The sequence below is a fragment of the Pteronotus mesoamericanus genome, unplaced genomic scaffold, assembly GCF_021234165.1.
Source record: "Pteronotus mesoamericanus isolate MK-2021 breed Mesoamerican mustached bat unplaced genomic scaffold, CSHL_Meso_final contig_246, whole genome shotgun sequence".
NCBI classification, from domain to species: Eukaryota; Metazoa; Chordata; class Mammalia; order Chiroptera; family Mormoopidae; genus Pteronotus; species Pteronotus mesoamericanus.
The window spans coordinates 3,309,367-3,329,517 of record NW_026555104.1 but is presented as its reverse complement, the minus strand read 5'-3'; the positions used below and the strand labels follow the sequence as shown (position 1 = coordinate 3,329,517).

Genomic DNA, 20,151 nt, shown 5'->3' with positions numbered 1-20,151 from the left:
ATGTTAAGCTTCAGCAAGAATAAATACAGTGATTTGAAACTCATTCAGTGTATATTTAAATGCATGCTTTCGTAATAATATTTAAAAATGTTTGCCTTTAGAGGATGATAGAAAACCAGTTGTTATGAAAACTTATAAAGGGGAAATAGCAGCCTTTATCCTACGTGAACTGTACTATTGGATAACCAAACAGATGATGGAAAGTATTGTTTTATAAACATGTTCTACTAGTAAATTAAAAACAGATGATGGAAATAAAACATCATTTTAAAAACCCTGTTGAATTAATTAATGGATCTAGGCACTGAGTGTCAATGACCACTAATATCACAAAAAGTGAGACACTCAGAAATTATGGCACTGATGAAAGAATATGCCACCCGCTATAGTCTGGCCCAGAGGGTTGGACCTGAGTCTAATTAAACCTCTGCTCCAGCTGCCAGATGGCAGGAAATACCGAGGGCCATGGAACATGCTGAATTGTACCAGTTGGATGCATTCAACAGAATCCAGACTGTGGGTTGGTGGCCTGGGTTCGGTCAGTAAGAGCCATTCATTTACATCACAAATCCTAGAACAACGTCTCCTGAGAAAACACTCCCCATATTTAGCAATTTTATGCTGTCTTTGGAGTTTAGCTATATTGACACCATTTTTCAAATGGAAATATACAGGGTGGGGCAAAAGTATGTTTACGGTTGTTCATATGAAAAGGAATATGATAATAAATAATAATAAAGAGTAAACTGTGTGTTTTTTATACTCACCAACTGTAAACCCACTTTTACCCCACTCTGTATATTATAATTATAGAACATATTTAAAATTGTATATATTTCAACTTTAAGTAAGATTGTGTGTACATGAGTTTAAATGGATGCATTGACATTGCTACTATCCCAAATCCATCATGCTTTAAACTATTGGTTAAATATTTCATTTGGAAAGGCACAACCTGTTTGTGATAGAAGGGATTGCCACAGAGCACTTCTGATTTTATCTAGAGCGTTAGAATCCACACATCCCCCCCTCCCCAGCCCCACACACACCAACCGTGAACCTCTTATTTAGGACCAACACTGCCTTTAATGAAGAGACAACTTTTACATAAAATAGCTTAACATAATTGACATGGTCTGCTGTCTCTGGACCACACAGAAATCGTACATAACTAATCCTTTCTCTCTCATGGCAGGAAGAACAATCATGGGCTGGCCTGATGAAAAAAGCATGAGTGAACTGAATTTAAACTATTCCATAGATGTAGTGAGAGTCATCTTTAATGATAACTTCTCATATCATTTAAAGTTTTCCTGGGGCGGTAGAATTCCCAAGATGAAGGAACACAAAGACCATTCAGGTAACTTTTCATTTTTCTTCTTCTTCTTCTCCTTCTCCTTCTCCTTCTCCTTCTCCTTCTCCTTCTCCTTCTCCTTCTCCTTCTCCTTCTCCTTCTCCTTCTTCTTCTTCTTCTTCTCCTTCTTCTTCTTCTTCTTCTTCTTCTTCTTCTTCTTCTTCTTTTTGCTATTATGTGACACAAGGAAGCATGTGTGAGAACAGAAGTATACACAACATATACATACTTTTAATTTCTGAACATAATGAAATTCATTCTTAATAAATAAAGCCCATGTCCTTCAATCTATTGTTTTATTGAGAAATTATACTTGCTGTTACAATCACCAGCTGCTTAATGACAGGGATACTTTTTGAGAATTGCAGCATTAGATGATTTTGTTGTTATGTGAACATCACAGGGTGCACTTACACGAACCTAAATGGTGTAGCCTACATCACACTTAGGCCATGCGGTCTAGTCCGCTGCTTCTAGGCTTCAAGCCTGTATAGCATATTCCTGTACAAAACACCATAAGATTAAATCAAGCGCAAGAGAAAATGGTGCAATCAAGAGATGTGGTAAACATGAGATACGTGAGGCTGTTGGTGTAACGCAGCATACTGCTTTACCACCAATGTTGTTTATATAAGTAGAAAGGAACACTCTAAAATAATGATAAAACGCAGTATAATAAATACATAAGTCAGTGACATGGTCATTTATCGTCATTATCAAGTCTTATGGGCTGTATATAATTTTATGTAGTTACTCTTATGACTGGCAGTGTAGTAGGTCTGTTTACAACGGTGTCATCACAAACACTTAGGATGCATTGGGCTGCCATGTGATGATGGCCACAGTGTCCCTATAGGAATTTTTGAGCATCATTGTATGTGGCCCGCTGTGGATTCAAGTACAGTTATGTGGCACATGAGTGTACTCCTGTGTTAGTCCAAATAAAACCTCAAGAAAAGACTCTTGCTCAATGATTCCCAAACTTTTTTTTTCACAAGCAGCAGATAGCAAAGCTCAGCAAAATATTCCTGGCCAATGGAGAGAATTATACAACTGAATGAAAAATTGTTGAGAACTGATTTTCATATTAACAAAGCAACGCTAGTGTATTCTCCTTGGGTGTACACTACAAACCTCACCTGAAAAGCCTTACCATACTCTATATTATTGTGAACTTGGGGTGCATTATGGAACATTTGAAATTATTATTTTTCCTGTAACCACGATTGTCCCATCCCATCCTGTTTATGTTGTGTTCTTCTTTTTCTAAAGCTCATTGTCAAACAATAGACCAAAAAGTCAGATGTGAAGTTTCACTGTTCTGGGAGAAAGGTTTTATAGCTTTTCAAGCTGCCCTTAATGCTGCTATCATAGAAGTGAGTATTACATTAAAGAAGCAAATTAATTGTAAATTAAATTTTGATGGATGGTTATCTCACGAATTGTCCTATCTCATCATTTAATTAATTTATTCACTTACTTTATTTGGCACAAGGCACTGAACAACTACTAGGCAGTCCTGTGCCCCGTGCACTATGATGTTAGGGTGGCCACGTCCCTGCGCCAGGTGACAGACCACTGTCCTGTATGCAGTTCATCACTGAGCAGGGTGTTGTTACGTGGTGCATGACTGTATTTAGACCATCACACTGAGCACCGAGGACTGGGAAATGTAGAACACTGGTACTTTTCTCCAGAGATACTGAAGAGTGGGAGGAGAGAAGTGGACATATATTCATAATAAGAGTCTAAATTCTGTCATGGCATTATAAATGGTATGCTAGGCCAACACTGAAGCAGAGGATACTCTGATGAGAAATATCAGAGGTGACCTATTAACAGAAGTGACATTCCAGCTGAGACTTCCAGACTGAGTAGAATTTTGTCCAGTGAAGATGGTAGGAAGGGATATTCTAAGGAATAAATAGAGAAAATGGAGTGTGGCAGGAACTTCACGGGGCCAGATCACCTCGGGCATGTATATTTAAATGTGGAATGCACATAAGTTCTAGTAATTGTGAGAAAATGCATGAGGTTATAATTAACTTCATAATAAGAATTTGCTTATTGATATCTTTCCTTAGATCACAACAAATCACTCTGTGATGGAACAGCTCATGTCAGTTACTGGGATTAATATGAAGATATTACCTTTTGTTGCCCAAGCAGGAGTTGCGACTGATGTTTTCATTTTCTTCTGTATCATTTCTTTTTCTACATTCATATACTATGTATCTGTCAATGTTGCACAAGAGAGAAAATACATGAAGTCATTGATGAAAATGATGGGACTTCGAGAGTCAGCATTCTGGTAAACCACATGGCTAGTGTGTCACATAGCATAAACAGAGGGAGTCGATTGGACTCCCTAGACCTATAAAGTATCATATTTAAACTTGATGGCTTTCATAAAGGAGTTTGTTATAAATGAATGAGGTAGATGAACTGGTAGGCTTGGTAAATGATACTTTTTATACTTCATTGAATTAAAGAAAGTCTAATTCTATAGATTGCTCAAACCCAGGTTATTAACCAGTACAAATGATGACTGTCAATCACTAGTTACTACATATGATGGATATATACCTGAGGTTTCTAATGCTTGATGAAATATATGTTTCAGATACTGTATTAGAAAGGGTGGTTGATTTTGACCCCACATTGAATGCATTCTTTTATGACACTGAAGGAAGAATAAAACCATGTTTTGCCCTTTAAGCACAGAGCTTTCCTAGGTGGAGGTGTAGCAGAGCGGTGAGAACAGTACTGGGAGGCAGGAAGCCACTACCTGGTGTCTTTAAAAACTGGTTTTTCTCTTCTGTTAAACACTGATAATGATATCCATCTCTTATTGGCCATAAGGATTAAACAGGAAATGTACTTAAAGTGGAAAAGTTCAGTATTGAGAAGTAGTATGGTCTGAGAGATATAAGTTAGGGAACTAATTAGCAAAAACTTTTTTAATGAATTTAGCCAAATGATATTTTTTGAGACATATAGTACTAAAAGCATAAGTTCTAGAGTCAGATCGCAGCAGTTTGAATGTGCTTTTTCCACTCTGTGATATTATTCTCTGTGTTAAATAAGATTTTTAGAACATATAGAGTAGTTGTAGATATTTGCCATGTAGTCTTTAAAAGTACATTAGATACTATTGAGTAGGAAGACCACACATTTTTAGCACTAAAAATTTATACCAAATTTATTTTTCCCCCAGAAATATTCAATAAACTGAGTGCAAAAAGTGGAGAAAATGTATTGCTGGCTTGGTCAAGAATGGGAGTTTTTTTCTTCTGGTGTCTCTTTTTGTATTAAAATTGCATAATTTGATCCTGAAGGAAATTTTGGCCACTGTATTTTTAAAGAAGCATGGAAATTGACAGAACATCAGAGAAAAGCAACCAATATGATAAAAAGAAAAAGAGAAATCAAATAAGTCTTATGGCGAAGCATTAAAAAATAAGAACTCCCCCCCAACCCAAAAGAAAAGGCCATGGCATTCTGTTTGTATGGCATACAGGTGAAATTAAGTAGAAGTTCATAGAGTGCAGAGATGACCAGTTTCGGATGAACGGAAGTATATTGTGCAAAGGGAATCATCACAATTAGGCAAGACTTCCCAAAATGTGATGGCGTTTTCCCTTTGACTAGAAGAAAACTTAGTGTTCATTGTGAACATGGTATAGACCAGATGCCATGGTAAACCCATAACACGACATTTCACTTTCTTCTCTTATTGTTTTTCAGTAGAGGATAAGGACATTTGAAGAGATTAAGTTACTACCTTTCAGGATCAGATAGTTACAATGCAGCAGAGAAAACTTGAACCTAGATTTGCATGATTGGAAAGCTTATTCTCTTTCCCCTATAAAGAACTTTCTTCCTCCTTCTTTGTCATTTATAACAAGAAATACCATATCTTCAAATCCATCTATATATCTGTATCCATGTCCTATGTCTCTGTGTACATCTGTATCTGTATCTAATCTTTATCTAATCATCATATCAGGGGTGGCAAAATATGTCCCCCTTTTTTCACATCTGCAAACTAGGAATACCTTTTACATTTTTAACTGTTTGGAAAAATAAAAATAATATGTTATGGCACACAAAAACTCATATAAAATTTAAATTTCAATGTCAATAAATAAATTGTTGTTGGAACTCAGCCATATCCATTTGCATGTTTTCTGTGACTGCTTTCGTGCTAAAGGCAGCACGGAGCAGTGGCAGCAGAGACCATATTGGCTGACAAGTCTAAAATATTTACTCTCTGGCTCTTCAGAGAAAACGTTTGCTGCTTCATCATCTATTTTTGGTCCACCGTATTTGTACAATTACTCAACTCTAACACAAATGAAAGCCTAGAACTGACAAATCCTCAAAAATGTTTTCCTCGAAAACCTCTCCCAATTAATCTCATTTTATGACCCAGTTTCTTTCTTATTTTGTAATTAGCTACACATTTTACCTGTTTACTTGTTTATTGCCCACCTTCCCCTGTACAATATGAACTTTAGAGGCAGAGAAGTTTTCTGATTTATTAGCTGTGTATTCCCTTTTCTCTTGATACATGATGAGCTTCACAGATCATTTGCTGAATAAATGAGGGAGTCAAGTGATGGGGTAGCAACACTCTGAATTGACACTTTGTTTCTGTGCAAGGCTCTCCTGGGGTTTGATATATGCCGGCTTCATCTTTATTATGGCAACTTTGATGGCTCTTATTGTAAAATCTACCCACGTTGTCGTCCTAACTGGCTTTGTGGTGGTCTTCATCCTCTTTCTTCTCTATGGCCTGTCTTTGGTGAGTTGATGAATTTAACATCTCTCCTGCCCCCGCCCCAAACCCTTCCCTCCCTCCTCCACTTTCTCAGGAAAACTATTTGTTATTTATCACAGATTTTGGCCACACCCATTTTCTTCTGTTTGCAGTATTTGAGTACATATGACAATATGGGGGGTGAGGGAAATAGATGAAATATATTTTATATTATAACATTCTTTTTATTATGCTACTGATTTTTCTCAGAGAGTTACATCCCACCTGAAGTTTTTCTCTTCTCTCAGATAACTTTAGCCTTCATGATGAGCGTCCTGATAAGGAAGCCTTTCATTACGGGCTTGGTCCTCTTCCTCCTCACGGTCTTCTGGGGGAGCTTGGGTTTCACTGCGCTGTACAGACACCTTCCCGCCTTCCTGGAGTGGGTCCTGTGCCTCCTCAGCCCTTTTGCTTTCACTGCTGGAATGGCCCAGGTGAGAGCTGATGTAACTTATTTCATTTTTCACGAAGTATTTAAAACAGATTCCTCCAAATAATTCATGCTGCATATACTGAACATTAAAATTCTTATCTACCTTTGTAATTATACACACTGAAGAGATAGGAGAAATATGTTTTGATGTTTTTCTCTCTTGGCATGGTTTCCTTTTCAGTCACTAACTATTGTACCAGCTGATGCTCCATTGCTGATGGGTTCTGTTTGTACTTTTAATGGGCTGTCCCAGTGAAGACGTATCTAATTGCATACTCAGGAAACATGGCCCTTGATATTATCACAAGTATTTGAAAACCAGGAATTCCATAGAAATCCATTTTCATTTTTTGATCATCCAAATTAAATGAAACTGAACCCCCTCTCAGAAAATTCATTCTAGTTATGATATCATAACTAGATGCTAACTAGATCATAACGTAAATGCTAAATGAAGGGTTATGTTATGTGTAAAGTCAGTGTATCTGACCACACTAAGTAATGATTCTGCTGCCCCCTGTCCTACTGCTGAAGGACTTTCAGCCCTTCATGATTTTACTTTCAAATCCTGTCCCCTGTCCAGAATGCCCTCCTTTTCCCTCGTCCTAAGCCAGATGCAACCCTACAGGTGTCCCCGCTCAAGTATCACCTTCCTCGAGTTTTCACTTCCGCTGAGAGGACTGGCCTGCTGCCGCCTGTGGGTCTCGAAACTTTTCATACCTACTTCCCTTAACTTCCCAAATTGCTTGTGAGTTAGATGGTTTCATCATTATATCATCCAATAGCTTAGAGCTCTGTAAAGACAGGAATTATGTTTTATTTACTTTTGCAAGCCCAGTGTCTATAATAAAACAATGATAATTCCTGAGGTTCTGTTTATCCTTTTAATATTCAATGTATGTATTTTTTTTTCAGCTTATACATTTGGATTATGATGTGAATGCTAACACCCATTTGGATTCTTCAAACAACCCCAACCTAATAATAGCTACTTTTTTCATGTTGGTTTTTGATACTTTTCTCTATCTGGTATTGACATTATATTTTGACAAAATCTTGCCCAGTAAGTATGAGTCATGATTATGACTCAACACAATTTCATTCATTGCATTTCTTTAACTGTCTACACTTAGGACAAAGATAAACATTATATCATTAATAATTTTTAAACTGATTACATATTGAAATAATATTTGGGATATATTGGGATATATAAGTAATGTACACAGTGTATTAAATATAAGTTAGCCAGCTTTTCTCCCCCCAGAAATTTAAAATAAGCCTAAGGGTCTTCTGTACTTTGTTTATAAAATTACTTTTTTAAAAAAAGACTTTATTTATTTATTTTTAGAGAGAGGGGGAGGAAGAAAGAGAGGGAGAGAAACATGGATGTGTAAGAGATACATCAACTGGTTGCTCCTTGCACTCCCCCAACTGGGGACCTGGCCCCCAACCCAGGCATGTGCCATGACTGGGACTCAAACCAGCAACCTGCTGGTTTGCAGGCTGGTGCTCAATCCACTGAGCCACACCAGCCAGGGATGTTTATAGAATTACTTTCTAAGATTTGCTCTACCATAACAGTTTAGATTGTTTCTTTGTAAAAAAAAGACACTGACAGGCGATTCAGGGTAATTACATTGTTAGTGCTCGTCAGAACTAGATGAAGACTGCTAACTGCTCTGGTGACTGTAATCCTCAAAGTGGCGGCTGAGCCAGCATGTAATTGCTGTCTGTTCACGTAGCTGAATACGGACACCAGCATTCTCCCTGGTTTTTCCTGAAGTCCTCCTTTTGGTTTCGACACCGAAGCGCTAACCACGTGACCCTTGAAAATGAAATAGATTCCGATCCTTCATCTAATGGCTCCTTTGAGCCAGTGTCTCCAGAATTCCACGGGAAGGAAGCAATCAGGTAATAAGTAACTCCCATGGAGGTGCAAAGGAAAAACAGGTCAGAGTCCAGAGATCAACCGGGCGAATGCACATGTGACAAAGATGTCCTTCCATTCCTTTTTGTACCCACCGATATCCAGGCTGCTACACCATGAAGGGCTACGCTCTTTCTTGATAACATTTTGTTTTCTCACATTGTCTGCATTTACATTCAGTACTGTCTTATGGTATAGCAACAACCATCAATAAATAAATAATACTCATATTTCCATCTTCTTCATTATCTCTTTTTTCTGTTGTTCACGCTTTTCCCTCTTTCTCTGCCTGCTCTCTTTATGGCAGACCCTGTACCACACTCCCTGGTTATTTTCACCCCCTTTTCTCTCTGATTTGCTCTGTCCTGTGCCTCTTTGTTCTCTGGTTAATATGAAGGAAAAAAAGAGGCAGGTGAGGCAGAAAAGGGAGAGAGACACCCTCCAGAGAGCCGGGAAGGGGACGTAGTTAGGGGCACCCCTCTGCCTCTAGACAGAGGCCCCCGATGCTTCTGCAGCTCCCCTGGGCCTGCGTGAAGCGGGAGAGCCCTCACTAGCCTCACAGCGTCAGTGACTTGATTCATCAGCCTGCTGTCCACCGCCACAATCTCCTCAAAACATTTTTGTCTTTTTTTTTCCAGAATAAAAAATCTTAGCAAAGAATATAAAAAAGGAAAGCATGAAAAAGTAGAAGCACTGAAAGGTAATAAAATACCATAATTAACCTGGTTGCTTGCTTTCAAGACTATGTCTCACCGTGATACTGTTTTGGTAGATAAAGACCAGATAGATATTCCAGCTATCGTGATGCTCCTTTGTTTGAACATATTGCGTTTCCTTCCAAGTAAATGAAAAACCATATGGTGATTTTAGAAAGCTGGATGCACCTCTGATGTCCTACAGATCTGAGAGGTGTATGATAGTTCATTTTCAATACATCACATTCTCTAATCCTAAACCTATCTTTCTTGTAGTCGGCCTATCTTTAATGACAAAACTTCTTTGTCCCCCCAAAGTTGTTAATCACATAATAATATATTATGGGTAATATTACATCTATAAAATATTTATCATAGCAGATACAAGTTTAAAGGAAATAATTTTGGGATGAATTTTATTTTGAATGTTGCTAACCAAATATACCCATGTTATAAGAGCTCATGAAAATTTCAGAGAATCAGAGAAGGTCAAGTTACTATGTAGGCTCTGACTGTAATCTCTTTGAAATAACACCAGGTCTGGTACTTGATGTATATGAAGGCCAGATCACTGCCCTCCTCGGTCACAGCGGAGCTGGGAAAACAACGCTGCTGAATATGCTCAGCGGACTGTCAGTTCCTACAGCAGGTGAGAGGACAATTATCTGATGGCAAGAACCTGGGCAAATAAATTACCTGCATTTCAGTAGTTAATTATGTTGGTTAGTTCATTCTCATAGTTAGTAGTTTCATTAACTACCAATCACACAGAGGTATTTAAAAGTTTTAGAAGTGTCTTCAAGTTATTCTTCTATAGATTCATGTTCTCTTCATTTAGGAACATCTTTGTGGTTTAAATGTTTCCTGATGAGTAGCTTTATGCTTACTAGTTGGCATCCCAACGGGATCAGATGTATTACGAGCATTAAGTTTTTAATGAGTCAGCTGTGTATTCCTTGGAGGTAGGTACAAAGTCTTTAAAGGACTCTAGTGATCGATGCATATTGTTTTTTCATTTAAAAATATCTTAAAGCATGGAACATGCCCCTGCTGCTAACTCTCTACGCTTAACTTTTAGGTTCAGTCACCATCTATAATCACTTGCTTTCGGAAACAGCTGACTTGGAGGCTGTCAGCAAGCTCACTGGAGTTTGTCCCCAATCCAGTGTGCAATTCGACTTCCTGACTGTGAAGGAAAATCTCAGGCTCTTTGCAAAAATAAAAGGGATTCAGCCACAGGAAGTGGAACAAGAGGTAGATTACATGTTAGATGCCACATATAGGCATGAAAATGAAATTGTTTACCTAGGACATCCTAACTGCACTTGTGTTATTTCTACACAGTTAATTATCTAAAGGGCAGAAAGTCCCTTTGGAATAAACAGCAAAATGACAGTGTTCTCAAAATGAACACCAAATATCCTCTATTTGGTTAGGTACAACGTGTTTTACGGGACTTGGAGATGAAAAATATTCAAGACATTCTTGCTCAAAATTTAAGCGGTGGACAGAAAAGGAAACTCACTTTTGGGATTGCCATTTTAGGAGATCCTCAGGTAAATGGAACTAAAATTACTGGTGAAATCAGACTTAAGACTGTGAAATAATTGTATTTGATCAGACTTAATTTGTAAATGATAAAAGCAAGAGAGCAGTTACCATGAAAAATTAAGGGCTAAGATATTTCTCCAAAAACTTCTATGAGTATGTTGTCTTTTAAAAGGATGTTGCCTGAAAGGGGAAAATGATTTTATGTGCTTTCCTACTGCAGATTCTGCTACTGGACGAACCAACAGCAGGATCAGATCCTCTTTCAAGGCACCATGTGTGGAACCTTCTTAAAGAGAGGAAATCAGACAGAGTCATTCTCTTCAGTACCCAGTTCATGGATGAGGCTGACATCCTGGCTGGTCATTCCGGGTTTTCTTTCAAGTATCTTAGTGAGAAATTGGGGACATGTGTGGAATACATAAAGATATGTTCCAACACAATTGCCAAGACAACAGAATCACCCCTTTGAATGCCTACATCCCTGAGTACATTTGGCCATGGAAGTACTCTGATCCTGTTGCATTGGTTGTAAAATATATAGCTCCTCTCAAAGATATATTATGCTTTATTCAATATGAATGTCAGTCGGCTTGAAACAGATCCTTCCAATATATGATAATTTTTCTAAATATACAAGACAATAAACTAACAAATCATTTTAGTTACTGGATGACAAAGGAAGTGGCTTACACATAATCAGAATTTGAATGCATCTGTTTTAGTGGGGCATGCTCTTAAAATACATTAATTATTAATAGATTTGTTCTTTTATAAATAATGAAAAAAATAACCCCTTAATACAATGTACTTAATTTGTTTTCTTTTATCTATTTAGATCGAAAGGTGTTTATATCTAACGGGAAGCTGAAGTGTGCGGGCTCTTCTCTATTCCTGAAGAAGAAATGGGGCATTGGCTACCATTTAAGGTATGACCTTATTGCTGGAGACATATTAGAACATGTTGGAAATGTTGAGGACAGGTGATGTCAATATTAGTATGTTAAAGTAGGCCACACAACTGCTGTGTTCATTTCAAGGGATCTGTGTTAGAACTGCGCCACAATGGCTCTCTCTTAGCTAGAATGAAGACTATGTTGGGTTGCAGACATTAAGACTATAAGGATGATTAGGCTACATTTAAATAAAATTTCTGGAAAATATTTTCACAACCCCTTGTTTGCAAAAAAGGGATGTATTCATATTCCAGTTCTTTCCATTATTATACTTCAGATGCTTATTTTGGTGTATTTTGGCCATTTTCAATAGCCTCCTCTTGGTTCCCCCTGAATTCACTTTCTCCATTTTTTTCTGTCTCCTTCTCTTCCAGATCATAGTTATTATTGATATTAAGTAATGTCTATCACTTAATAAGTATTGGCTATGTTTTAGGTACTTGCTAAGATAATTGATGTAGGAATACTCATATAATCATATTTAATCCTCCAGATAATTTTAAGATGGTACTATTATTCTTCTTTGACATGTCAGATAGTTTTAATAATCTGCCCAATCTCACATAATTTACAAGTGGTAGACTCTTTGGACCAAGGTTGCAAGTGTAATATGACTCATTCCCTATACTTCCCCCAAAATATTAATATTTCTTAAAATAAATTCATATCATTTAATCTCCAGTAGTTAAATGAATCCCCTCTCACCCCCATTATTTACTACAGGAATTTAACCTGTTCAAATCTACCATTCCATCATGATTGCTTGGTTCAACCTGACTGAACCTGTACCTTCCAACTAAAAGGAACCGCTCGCTGTTCTCTAGGTGTGGTCCATACTGTAGTGTCTTGTCTCTGCTTGAGATAGGACATCTGCTTAACATGTCCTCCTCCAACCCACTAAACCATGGTTAAATCTTATTCATTCTTGATGGTCTGTTATGTTTTTCTCCTTGAGAAGCACCCTGTCCTCTGGAACCCTGAAAGCATTATTTCGAATTGTTGCCTTGTGCAGCTTAATTAACTTCCTTGATTCTCAGTAACTTCACTTATGGAATACAAGTAATAATACTTGCTTTGCATTTAAAACAAAAAATGTTGAACAAATGAGTAATTGACAATGTGCAAAGTGCCTAATTGATTTCACTCAACTTTCTTCTCCCTCGCTGATTTTATAATATGTTGCTTTATATTATACTCATACTATGCCATGTTACAAGCTCCTTTAGAGAAGGTTCTTTACTCTTTTTATTAGGTATCCTGGAGAATGCTTAGCACAGGGCCTTGTAAACACAGAACAGCTTTTTCTAAAATTGATGTTTTTAGGGTCATGTCATCCAAATCAATTGTGATGACTCTCATCATTCTATGGCCTCAGTCAATTTCAACACACGTGACTAACAATGAGGTTTCTAAAATCCAGTGATTTCATGAAGAACTTTATATGGTCTCACAAGAAGGCAGACCAGCTTTGACCTGAGTAAATTTTGGACCAAAAAATTGATGACATCAGCAAATATATATTGAGGGTTTACTTAGTGCAAGGCCCTGTGCTATCTCATACATATTTTACTTTGTATTTTGAAATTCTTTGAGATTAGTATTGTTTAACCTCAGAGGTGAGAAAACTGATGCTCAGAGACTCGTGTTCTGGAACATGGATCAGTAGAACCATAAAGCCATATTCTTAATGACTATACCAAATTACCTCTGTTTTTGTTTTTCCCATGTTCAAGTGCTAGTTTCTGCAGAACTCATACTTTACTGTGAAGGGAGAATTCAGAGTTATTGAGCAGATGGAAACAAAATTGGGCATTCTCTCCACCTAACCCCAGCCAAGATCCAGCCAAATATCTCTTTTCGCCAAATAACAATCTTTGAGTCAAATTTATCTGTAACATCCGTGACACAAGTTCCCCTGCCATGTGATATAGATTATACGGTTTTGACTATATTAGTATTTTTATGTCTTGCTTCACCCATGAAATGATATATGTCTTGTCTCATAAATATTATGGAAAGGACAAGCACATAGTACAGTTGTTTGTAGAGATAGTGTTCAAGAAAAATAACTTTAATTTACTCTTTTTAAATGTTAGTTTGCATTTGAATGAAATGTGTGATCCAGACAATATAACATCAATTGTTAAACAGCACATCCCTGATGCCAAATTAACAGCACAAAGTGAAGAAAAGCTTGTGTATATTTTGCCTTTGGAAAGGACAAACAAATTTCCAGGTAACAATGTAGAGACCACAGACCTATTTCTATTGATGTTACAATAGCCTTAGTTCTTTTGCATTTGTTACTGTATTGCCTAACAATTATTCCCTAACATGAAAGCATAAATCTCTACTTTCTAGAAAATATTTCTTAAATAATGGGGGTTTCAACATATAAAGTTTGGGTTGACACACTCAATTCATCCATAACACTCCTCAAAATCTAATAATTAAATATTTAAAAAAACAAATTAAATAAAATATAATAATTTATTTCAAAATCCCTCACACACTGTTTTCTAAGAATGAAAAAATAAATGTTTAAAATTTTATACTCAAGAAGACATGGAAACTAACACACTGTATACAGTATTTTATAAATAAGGGAATATCTATATCATAACTGATTAATGCATTTGGTCTATCACAAATATTTTCTATTTTTTTAAAATATAGTTATTATCAATCTTATTATAAATTATATCCTTTTTAATGCATTTTTGTGTCTTTTTTTAGACCTTTACAGGGATCTTGATAGATGTTCTAACCAAGGCATTCAGAATTATGGTGTTTCCATGACAACTTTGAATGAGGTATTCTTGAAATTAGAAGGAAAATCAGCTATTGATGACTCAGGTAAAAAAATACATTTGAATTTTGTCTTCCTATGGAATATTTATCTTGAAAATATACTTTGAGTGATGAAATTATGTGCTTTGGGAATGTAACGATTTAGTCTGGTGTTGGGAAAATGTAGAGCAGATAGAAATGCTGGTCTCCCATCTTGAATTTCCTGTTTTGTACCATGCATTTTACTAAGCACGTGGAATATCGCAGTGCTTAAGACTAGATCCTCATGGAGCAGACAACAAATACATAATATAATATTCCTTGTGTATAAGAGCTATAGAGAAAAGAAAATGAGAGTTGTAGATTGACACTTCATTTTCTTGTAGCATTTTGATGATATCATTCCAATGACTTCAGGGTTCCATTATTGCTGTTGAAAGATTTTCTGTCAGTCTAATTGTCATAACTTGGAAAGTGTTCTGCCTTTTCTCTGTAATGACTAAGATAGTCACTTGATCTGGTTTACTATCATCCTATGTGTTTACTCTTTTCTGTACTTTTTTATTTCCTGGGTTTTTTTTTCTAATTGATCCAAATGGGTTTTTAAAATCCTTTTTGAAGTTATACACTTGATATCTTTTCTTAGTGGTTACACTTACCTTTTAATGTTCATACAGCTTTCTGAAAGTCTTGAGTTGATCAATTTCTCTAGGCTTTTCTTTCAAAAAAAGTAACTTTTATCATATGCATTAACTCTTCTACCTGCTCAGAAATACTAAGAGAGTTTATCTCTTGTAATGAATAGATTTTTCTTCTCAGCTAAATATAGGTTTCTTTTCATTGATTTCCTTAGAATGAATTAAGTCCTTCAAAGCTATACACACAGAATTTTTTTCAGAAAATACAAGATTTTCTTTTATTATATCATTTTTTTCTTCTTGTAGTATAACATTCTTTTTGCTTCATTCCCATTTCTTTAGTAGCTGCTCAAGTAAAACCATGAATTAGATTACTTGTCTTTGTCAAGACTCTACTCTGACACCATGTGGTGAAAAGATGACCATAGGAAAGTCAAAATGCACATTGAAAATGGCACTTCATAAATTACTGATTTTACATTTTATAGATATTGGAATTTGGGGACAGTTACAAAGTGATAGGACAAAAGACACAGGAAGCCTTGTTGAGCTGGAACAAGTTTTGTCTTCCTTTAATGAGACAAAAGAAGTGGTCAGCGGCATGGCACTCTGGAGGCAGCAGACCTGTGCAATGGCGAAAGTTCGCTTCCTAAAGTTAAAGAAGGAAAGAAAAACTCTGATGACCATGTGAGTATCCACGTGCCTCAGGTATGTTTGGTCAGCATGTTCAAAATAAGAAAAAAAAAACTACCTCAGATAACATAAATTTCAGCAACAGTATACAGCCTGTTTAACATGGAAGCCAACTTTTAATTGCTATGTCATGGAAACAGATAAAGTATGTGGCCTTTCTTTTAATTTCCCACAAAGTTTGCTCCTATCAAAAGATTGAAGTAGTCTATCAGAACATGAAAGTTAGCCCTGGAACTCTACCCAAAAGGCTTGTCTCTGTGCCTGGCCTATCTTGGCCATGGCTTGACGTCACAATATGAAATCTCTGCAGCTCTGTACAGCTTCAGGCTCTTCACTGAGTAACACCCCCTTGCTCTCCACCCAGGACACTTATTCATGCAACAGTGTGTGTGAGCACCTCTGCAGAGCACTGTGGTCCACATCTGTACACTCATCAAAATAAATCAGACATGAGATTTGGCTCCTGAGGGTGATTAGAAGTACACTAAAAAAGCATAGCACAAAATCAGACATTATTGTCAACTATGGCATTCAGTGTGAGAGATATTATATCCAAGTAGTGGTATCATAAAAAGAACTTTACATGAATTTGGTGTAGAAAAATAGACTATTTAGCTAAGAAGAAAAAGGAGGGTAGAAATTCAGACAGCAGTTCTGAGCATGGAGATGCATGAGGAGTCCAGAGAGCTGTTATTAATTTGAGTTAATTGCAACATAGAGTATGCAAAAAGTAAAAATAATTTTGACTATATATTACATAGAGCTAGAGAGTTTGGACTTTATGACTAATAAGGAACTATTGAATGGGTTTTTTTTTTGTTTTTTGTTTTTTGTTTTTCAGTTTGAACAGGCAATTGATATAATTAGAACAGAATGCTGAGAAACTTAATAGAGCAGCAGTGCAAGTGGCTTGGGGACAGTAGACACTATCCCCAAGATATAAAACAAAGAGCCATTTAGGACAATATTGAAAGAGGTCAGGAAAGAGATAATTAATGTCCAAAATTGAAGAGTAGAAGACAGAAGAAGGAGAAGCAAGTAGTAACGATGATATGACAAATAGAAATTTGCAACCATTTAGAAAAAGGATGTATGGGAGAGAAATGTGTGTAAAATAATTGAGCATTAGAGCCCAAGTCAATAAGGAAATGTAATTTATAGAAATCAGGGATAGGAGAAGGGAAAGTTTCAGAGTGTCGTAAGACTGGATGTTGGCGATATGTCAGCTTGCGGAGGTCTCCCGGAAAGAAAAATTACAAGACTGAATCAAAGCAAAGAAGTGGGCTCTAGGGAGAGAGCGATTTAAGAGTCGTAATCAGCAGATTTCATAAGCTTGAATGAAGTGTTTAAAAGAGGTACAGGGAGGCATTTGGAGGGACAGAAATACCAACGGTAGCTTTGTAAGAACTGTCTTATTTTAGAAAGATGAAAAGGGGCAGAAAAGCATGATTCATATATTTGGTTAGTGTTTATAATTTATTTCTATTATAACATCCATTATCTCCCCAAATGTTAAAACCCACAGAAGTGCTCTGCATGAATATTTTTCTCTGACTTTTTTTTTTAAATACAGGTTACTGCTTTTGGGCATTAGCTTTTGCCCTCAACTTTTGGGATATCTATTCTATGAGCTATATCAAAAGAGTTATTCTTGGGGACTGTCTCCTAATATGTACTTCCTCTCACCTGGACAACCACCTCAGACCCCTCTGACGCACTTATTGGTCATCAACAAAACAGGTAAACATGGAGCTAAAGGAAACTTTGAAATGCAGGTCTTGTTGAAGGATTCCCCAGACAACATAAATCATGAAGAAAAAATAAATCCTGTGTGTTTTAGAAAGCACCTAAGGGACCAAGCAAAACAATAAATTTAAAAAAGGAAAATACAGGGTTGGAGAGTTTGTTTTAGAAACACATTTTTCAAGTTTACTTAAACCCTACAGCTTATTGCACAAACAATGAAAAGGGATTTAGGTAGGCAAGCCATTGGCTGATCTTTGTGATGGTCTTCCCGTAACACTTTTTAAGCACTATGCATTCATGGGCTCTGGAAAGAAAATATATTCCAAATTTCAAAGAAAATAAAAGATTAGTATCTTTAAGAATTATGACATTAATTTTAAATAGTATTTTTACACTAATAACAATTATAAGGGAAATGCCTAGCCTCTAGGTAAAGTAACCTTGGAATCAATTTTAGTACCACACCATCAATTCTGCCTTTTTAAGGAAATCCTTAGACAGTCCTTATGATGATACGCTTTGAGTGACATTATTTCCTTTTTTTCAATATTATTTGACTATTGTTTTACTACATGTTTACTTCTTTTGATCTTTACCTTCTTGGTAGGGTCAAGCATTGAAAACTTTATACACTCACTGAGGCAACAGAACATAGCTTTGGAAGTGGATGCCTTTGGAACTAGATATGGCCCCAGCGAGCCGTCATACAATGGTGCTATCACTGTGTCAGGTGATGGCAAGGTAGGTAGGGTTCCAATTGCCACATCTCACCAAAGATGGAGTATGGGCACAGAATCTGAACAATACATATCCACCGATGTAAAAGGCCAATTTGACGAAAGCAGGAAGGATATTTCTCATTTTTAGAGGAGAAACTGGACTACAATTATTTGCCCACAGCCTGCATATAATATATAATAAATACTGTTTGATTTTGTTCCTTATTACAATGTGTGCTACCATTAATAATGAATTTAAACCTTATTAACAGTTGTATTCCATCTTAATCCTTAATTTAAATTTCATTCTCAAATGAATATCAGCTCAAATGATATTTCGATAAATCCTCCAGACATATATCTGATTAATACCTGTTGTGAACTTCAGCTCCAGTTACCAAAAAGAAATATTAGCTCTTTTTTTTTTACAGTAGAATTTTTTGTGGTTTTTATGGTGGGGGTGGGGGGAAGCTCAAGTCCTACCTTTTACACTTTGTACGAAGAGGTCAAAGCTTTAGATAAATATTTATGCTCAGTTCCATGATGTTAACAGAAAATGCCTTATGAATCTGATGTTAACAGACTCATGCAACTTGAAATGTGGTTTATGTATCAGTATCTTGGATCACCTGTGAGTTTGTTAGAGATGCAGAACCCAAGTCCCCACTTGAGACCTGGGTTAGAATCTGCACTTTTATAAGGTCTGCAGAAGATCAGTGTGCTCATTAAAATTTGAGAATAACTGCCTTATTAAAGGTTGAGAACTGCCTTATTTGGAAATATTTAATATTGGTATATTTCACATAAAAATTTAAATTGGCTTCTCTTAAAAAATTCCTTCATATGACAATTCTGGCAGTCTACAGTTGGAACAGAGAAACAGTTGTCCAATTTATACTCAGACTTTACTTGTCAGTTTGCTCTATCTCCATACTTCGCATTTTATACCACCTGCCTAGGCCCTGCAGGAGCTTGGATAGAGATCCCTATATTAGACAGATGGAAAAAGATGAGAAGATAATGTTAAATGTACAAATCAGCACAAAGCTTGACCATTTGCAGTTTTTTAGTTAATTTTCAGGAATAATTTCCATGCCAAGAATAAAATCAGAAATTACCTTTGATCAAAGTAGTTATTGATATCTCTTAATCAGGTTAGTTTCCAGTATATTCAGGAAAAAAAGGTTTAAAATGACACCTTTAATATCAATAAACATTGCTTTAAGCGTATAGGTTAGGCACAATTCACTTGATGTATTTGTGACTGTAAAAATACATGCTCAAAGCTTGCCCACATTTTGGCCAATATAGATAATAATTTACTTGTATTCTTTTTATTTGGGATAAAAATAATCATGTTTTTATATATATAATATATATAAAATGTCAGTTTTTAGTGTTTTTCCCAAGTTTTGAGATATAACTGACATACAGCACTGTAGAAGTTTAAGATGTACAGCACAATGACTTGACTTACATATACTGTGAAATGATTTTAAAATGGCGCTTTAAAAAGAGATTTTCCATGCCACGCTGCAATTGCAAGCTCAGTGTTTTTGAAAACCAATTTCTGTACAACAGCTGCCTGCATCCTGTCTTCCCAGCATGCACACATTCTTTAGCTATAAAATGAATTTATCACATTTTGAAACAAAGCCTACTGCCATGTTAAAGTGAGGCTACATTACAGAGTTTTATAGTGTTTCTGCCAAAAATCATGTGAGGTGTTAGGTTTTGTGAGAGTTTAGGAATAAATAGCCACATGGCTGATGCTGTAGTTAGTAAAGACCAAAATCCTGGATTTCTTACAATTAAATATAGTGATGA

The 20,151-nt window shown here is 36.3% G+C and overlaps 1 protein-coding gene across 5 annotated transcripts in view; it reads left to right on the top strand.

Moving 5' to 3' along the window:
* The window catches only part of ABCA9 (ATP binding cassette subfamily A member 9), a 53,511-nt gene that overhangs the window by 8,219 nt on the left and 25,141 nt on the right, over positions 1-20,151 (top strand). For all 5 annotated transcript variants that reach the window (XM_054573087.1, XM_054573090.1, XM_054573089.1 and 2 more), the window contains 18 exons: positions 1,196-1,360; positions 2,627-2,730; positions 3,439-3,665; positions 6,020-6,161; positions 6,425-6,610; positions 7,525-7,672; positions 8,355-8,523; positions 9,178-9,239; positions 9,773-9,883; positions 10,313-10,488; positions 10,671-10,790; positions 11,006-11,144; positions 11,621-11,711; positions 13,835-13,974; positions 14,475-14,594; positions 15,655-15,853; positions 17,433-17,599; positions 18,213-18,346. In XM_054573087.1, the coding sequence (XP_054429062.1) occupies positions 1,196-1,360; positions 2,627-2,730; positions 3,439-3,665; positions 6,020-6,161; positions 6,425-6,610; positions 7,525-7,672; positions 8,355-8,523; positions 9,178-9,239; positions 9,773-9,883; positions 10,313-10,488; positions 10,671-10,790; positions 11,006-11,144; positions 11,621-11,711; positions 13,835-13,974; positions 14,475-14,594; positions 15,655-15,853; positions 17,433-17,599; positions 18,213-18,346 (2,600 nt within the window). The remainder of the gene's footprint in view (positions 1-1,195; positions 1,361-2,626; positions 2,731-3,438; positions 3,666-6,019; positions 6,162-6,424; positions 6,611-7,524; positions 7,673-8,354; positions 8,524-9,177; positions 9,240-9,772; positions 9,884-10,312; positions 10,489-10,670; positions 10,791-11,005; positions 11,145-11,620; positions 11,712-13,834; positions 13,975-14,474; positions 14,595-15,654; positions 15,854-17,432; positions 17,600-18,212; positions 18,347-20,151) is intronic.